The following is a 5,895-nucleotide window of genomic DNA, read 5'->3' as shown; positions in this document are numbered from 1 at the left end:
TACTTTCGTTCTCAGTGTTTTGTGTGTGTCAGTCGTTTTCTTCGTTGTCTTTTGGGAAGTATTTCGTGTGTAGGTATTTTATCGTGTCCTCCCTGTTTGTTGTATATGTTCCATCTGATCTTTTGATGGTGTTTATTGTGCTATTACTGTCTTCTCTTTTTTTGATTATTTTGTAACCTAGGTTCCAGGGATTGTCTGGGTCGTGATTCGTCAGGTACTGCCTAATTGCTGTTCTTTTTGCCAACTTAATGGCGTCTTTATATCTTCTTTTGTTTATTGTGTATGTTATTTCGTCTCTTCTTCTGTTAATGGGGTCTCTTTCTTGTTGGTAACGTCTTCTACTTTTATTTGTTTCTCTTTTTAGTCTGTCTAGCTCTTCATTCCACCAAACTTGGTTTGGCTTCCTGTTTTTTGCTATTCTCCTCGATGCTTCCTTTGTGATTTGGATAAAATCTTTCTGAATGTTTTCAGCTTTTAGGTTGGTAGTACCTGACAGATCCCAAGCCTTTGTGTTTATGAGTACGTTTAATTTGTTTTTGTCTATGTGTGCTACGTTAAGTTTGGGTTTGTTTGTGTTTAGGTTGTGTTGTGTATGTCTTTTAATGTTAAAGGTAATGTATTGGTGGTCGCTAAGAGTTTCCTCCTCCGCGACCATCCAATCAATCATTTACCGACATGTTTTTAGTTAACGTCAAGTCTATCCAACTTTTCCCCCTCAAGGTGAGAAAAGTTGGAGGACTATTGTGTTTGTTGTGTATATATATGTGTTTTGTGGTTGTCCAGTCTATCAAGTTTTGTCCTCTGGTGTCGGTTATGTTACCTCCCCAGCTTGTGTGTTTCGCGTTAAAGTCACCTGTGATTATTGTCTTGTTTGTGTCGGTTTCTATTAGTGTTTTGTGTTTGTTTAGTATATTGTTGTTGTCTCCTCCGGGTGGATCGTATATGTTTGTGATTGTATATGTAGTGTTGCCGGATTGGAGGTGTACAGTTGTTGAATTTTGGTCCGTTCTGTCTGTTATTAATGTAACTTGTTTTGTGAGTTTTTTGTGTACTAGTATGGGCGCTTTTGAGATTTTGTATAGCCCTACTGCGTTATATTTGCTATTTTGCCAGATGTTATGGCCTGGTTCCTGTACGAGGGCTATATCTATCTTCTCGTTGTTCATTTTATTTATCAGTTTGTCTATCGCCTCTAGACCTCTTCCAGCGATAAAATGGATGAAAGAGGTCATACTGGTGTTGTGTTTACTGTGTGTGTGTTTAGTTTAGTGTGAGTTGTGTTTTGTCTTGTTTTTTGTCTTGTCTTGTCTTGTCCTGTTTAGTGTTCGTAGTCCGTTTGTTGTCTGGCTTCTTCTAGTTTTTTCATTTGTATAGGGCATTTTGCATCTTTAGCCATGTGCGACCTTGGTGCTAAGCCCATAATCTGGCAATTTGCGCAGTTAAAAACTTTACTTGAGCATGTTGTTCCTTCATGTTTCCCTGCGCATTTGTAACAGATCGGGTCCTTAGCGGTGCAATATTTTTTAGAATGGTTGTACTTGCAGCATTTGAAGCACATAATTACTCGTATGTACTCCGTAACATAGAATTTTGTGAGGTCGAAGTAAATGTAACCATTTTTTAATATGTCTTTTATGATCCTTGTTGGACCTTCCACTATTACATTTTCAAGCCATGGATTTCTACATGGCTTGGAGTGTATGATTTTTAGGTTTTCGAGTTCGTCGCCGAATTTCTCGTCGAGCGACTCGTTTTCTGCTCTAATAGCCCTTGCAAAATTTTCTCTTGTCTGTCCCTTGTCCATACCCGTTATCATAAGTAACGAGTCTTTTGTTCTTGTCACGTCTGTTGTTGTTATGCTGTTGCATGTGGCCGTTTTTTGTTTCAGTTCTAAGTGTTTTGTCCTGTCTTCTGTAGAGATTATTATGGTGTTGTCGTCTCTCGTTCTTTTGATTGACATATTCTCTAGGTCTTTGGGTTTAATGGTCTGTCTTAGTTTGTCCATGAGCTTTCCGTCGTTTCCTTTTAGTTTTATCATCGTATCGTATTTCCTTTTGGTTTTTGGCGTGGTCCAAGGTTGTTCTTGCTGTGGTTTTGATACGGTCGTTTTTGTAATCGTAGCATATGTTCTTGTTGGTTGTGTATTTGTTGTGTTCTGTGTTTCCGTGTGTTCGGTTGTGTGTGTGTTCGGTTGTGTGGATGGGTGTATATTTTGTGTGCTTTTGTGCGTGGATGAGTGTGTGATCTCTTGTGTTTGTGTACTTAGTATTTGTGTAGGTTTTGGTGTTGTGGCCGGTGTTTGTGTTTTGTGTGCATTTATAATTGTGTTCTTGATTTCGCTTAGCTCTTTCGCTAAGTATTTTTGCGTTTGTTGGTTTGTTGTTTCAAACTCGGTTGTATTCTTTTTATTTAATAGGTCGATTAGGCTGTCCTGTAGCTCAGTGATTTTGTTTTCCTGAAGATATAGCTGCGTTATGAGTGCGTCATACATCTCAATGAGCTTATTGGTGTTGTCCAGGACATTTATTCTGTCTTTCGTATTGAACGATATTTTACCCTTGCCCTCTGGTGTTGTTCTAGAGACAGTCTGCCGAGTCTCTGCTATGACTCCTACTTCTACTCATTTTTGTGGGCGCCATGGAGACGCGTGGCGCGTCCTCGTCCATATTTGTCGTTACACTCGTGTTTATTTGTGTTTTCACTTGTCAATGTAGAGATTGTGTTTATTTATAAAGTTTAAAAGTTTTAAAATGTCAAAATAAAAGTTTTATTCACTATGCACTATCAGAGTATATATATTAAAATATTAAAATGTCTTAGAGTATATGCAAAGTTAATGATTTCGATAATAGAGTTCAATAATTTTATTTAATTTGATAATAAAGTTCAATAAATTTAAATAGTTTAATTTTGATGTCTTATATTGTTTCAATGTTAGTTTAAAATTTTAAAAACTTACATAAGTTCATCTTAATCCTTTTTGCATTAGCACTATAACTTAACTTAAAGTTATTTTTAAATTTCACTTAACTATTTTTATTATTATTATCACTAAAACTTAATTTAACATTGTCACTTAAACTAAAGTTTTTATTTGCGCACGAAAATTCGAGTTTATAGTTGTCTATACATGTTTATGACGTAATTTTAATGTTAATCGCGCGCTTCCCGTTTAGAAAGGAGCTGCATAGTCGGTCCGCCGGCTAGGTACCGAACGCGCAACTGGATGCGCGGACGATCGCACGTGCGAGCGGGCGGCTGCTCCCGATATCCTCTCCTCGCGGTGGTCACTGACTAACTAAAAATTATACCGTACGCGCAACTGGTTCGCGCATTCTGTTTCATGCGTGTATGCGGGTCAGATGTGCGGAGCGTAACACGTCTGATCGCTTCGGAGGTCGGAGAGCAACTGAGAAACTCCGAGGAGTGTGCAAACCAATCGTGGCCCTGGTCCACCCACCTTACGGCATAAGACCTGTTTCTACACAATATCTGACGAAACCATGTCAAGAGAACCCATCCCAGCACCGCACTCCAAAAACTTGCGGTGAAAGAAGGATCCCTTTTTCTTTATTGAATAAAATAACTACAAAATTTCTACAAAATTATAAACTAAACAATATCTGGTATCCTAGAACCCTAATCTATTACTATTTTCTAACATGTTTACTAATCTATCTTATCTAGCTAATGAACTTATATCTAAAGGATGGTGTCTTTTCACTTTTAGCGGGGCTCAAGTGCTGTTGGGCGTAGTGTCACTATCACTTTCAGCACTTGGGTTATTGTTGCGTTGTTGCATATCACTTCACTTTTTCCCTATGTTTATTAAAGTTTGTGACGCGTAATTATTGGCTAAGTTATTTATCGTGTTGTCCGTTGAGGTTGTTACAGCTTAACAGCCGACCGCTTTGACGATTTGGCTGTTCTGATGTTGTTTGAATGATTTCCCTATTGCCCACCTGTTGATTTTGTTCTCATTAGGTGTATAGGTGTTTCGAGCAGGTGTGGTGATTGTCTTTGTGTTATGTGTCCTGTGTGTCGTCGTCGAGGATCATTTGCTCACCCCATTCGTTGATCCATTGTGTTAGTTCTTTGTCTGTGATGTCGATGTTGGTTGGTGGGTATGTCAGTTGTTTTTGTAATAATTGTTGTGTCAGAGTTTGTCTGGCTGTTTGTCTTTGTGCTATCGTGCATGTGTTGATAACGTGGTGTTGGTCTTCGGTTGTGTTGCAGTGTCCGCAGTTTCCGTCTGTGTCTCGTAGGTTGAACCTATGATAGTATGCTTGTAAGTGTCCGTGTCCTGTGATTAGTTGTGTTGCTTTCCACGTGAGTGTTGGAGGAGTCAATCTTACAGTTTTATATATGCTGTAAGTCTTTCTCCCCTTGTCTGTCGTGTCCCATGATTGTTGCCATGCGGCCAGTCTTGTGTTCAGTCTTAGTTGTTTTATGTCTTGTTTTCTGATTACTGTGATGTCGTCTTGTGTGTTGTTGTGTGCTGTGTTCGCTAGGTTATGTGCTATCTTTAGTCCTGCGTTTTGTCTGTCTGTTTTTACTATATTGTATTGAATGTTGTGTTCAGTCATTTTTTTCAAGTGCAATTTTGCCATGTTTATTATTTTGTTTCTGTTATTTCCGTTTTGTATTTGACGTAGTGTTGCGGTCGAGTCCGTGTGGAATGTGATTGTCTTGTTTTCGTAGTCTTGGATATGCTGAGTTATTATTTCAGCGCTTTTAGCTAGGGCCCTGGCCTCTAGGCTATTTATGTCTTCACTCGATTTTATTTTGTATTTTAGTCTGTTTGTGTCCTTTTGGTTTTCAATGTATATACCGATCGCTTTGCTTTCTCTGTTGTTATCAGATTTGATGCTAGCGTCGGTATATACCTTGATATCCGGTGTGTTTATGTCTTGTCTTAGTTTTATCGTTCTGTTTGTAGGGTGTGGTGTGTCTGAAGTTTTGAGTTTTAGGTTGTTTATGCTGTTCTTGTTTTCGTTGTATGTTTTGTAAATGGCGAAGGCATCTATGTTCAGCGGTGTTGTTCCGGCCAGTACGTGTAGGGCCGCTGTTGGAGCGGTCTTATATGCTCTTGTGATCGCCCGCAGAAATGGTCTTTCTGCGGCGGCCAACTGTTTTGCAATTCTTGTGTCCTTTGCTCTTTTGCCCCAGATCTCTGCTCCGTAAAGGAGCATGGGTTTTACCGCGTTCTCATAGATTGCCTTCAACATTTTTGGTGTCCGTCCCCAGTCCTTGCCGGCGATTATAAACAACTTGTGACCAATGTCGGCTGCTTTTTGCCTGTTCATTTTCACATGGTCCAACCATAGAAGGCCCGTGTCGAAGGTCAGTCCCAAGTATTTGAGATTTTCTGACGGTGTTATTGTTTGGTTATTAATTCGAAGTCTCGGGGGTCTGGTTGGTCTGTGTGGAATGAACATGACTTCCGTTTTGTCACTGTTGTATTTCAGTTTATACGTTTTAGCCCATTTGTCACAAGCTGTCCATATTTTTGTCCATTTATTTTACAGGGTGTGGAGTGACTTCCCCGTTAGTAAAATAATCTGGTCGTCTGCAAAGGCCTGGATAGCGTCGTGTTCGGTTGTTGTTTCCGTCTGCTCGATGAAATCGAACCAGGACTCCATCAGTAATATCCATAAGATGGGTCCCAGGCTCGATCCCTGCGGGCAGCCTTTTTGTGTCTTGTTCGTAATGTTTTCTGTAGTAATTTTTCTGTTTTGTAAAAAGTTTGTACAAAGTTCGCGTATGTTTTGTGGTGTGTCTGATTTATGTAGGCTGTCTACTATTGTTGGGATCCAGGCAGAGTTGAATGCATTTTGGAGGTCTAGGGTTATCAGGACTGTGTGAAATTTATTTTTCTTATTTTCTGTTATTTTG

The 5,895-nt window shown here is 39.4% G+C and overlaps 1 protein-coding gene across 1 annotated transcript; it reads right to left on the bottom strand.

Annotated features, from left to right (window-relative positions):
• Positions 1 to 4,025: 4,025 nt before the first annotated feature.
• Positions 4,026 to 5,438, bottom strand: LOC140449154 (uncharacterized). Its single transcript, XM_072542304.1, has one exon. It carries the CDS (start codon positions 5,436 to 5,438, stop codon positions 4,026 to 4,028), a length of 1,413 nt encoding a protein of 470 aa, XP_072398405.1.
• Between the last annotated feature and the right edge of the window lie 457 nt (positions 5,439 to 5,895).

The sequence above is a fragment of the Diabrotica undecimpunctata genome, chromosome 8 (genome assembly GCF_040954645.1).
Source record: "Diabrotica undecimpunctata isolate CICGRU chromosome 8, icDiaUnde3, whole genome shotgun sequence".
NCBI classification, from domain to species: Eukaryota; Metazoa; Arthropoda; class Insecta; order Coleoptera; family Chrysomelidae; genus Diabrotica; species Diabrotica undecimpunctata.
This window is presented reverse-complemented; position numbering and strand designations above follow the sequence as displayed.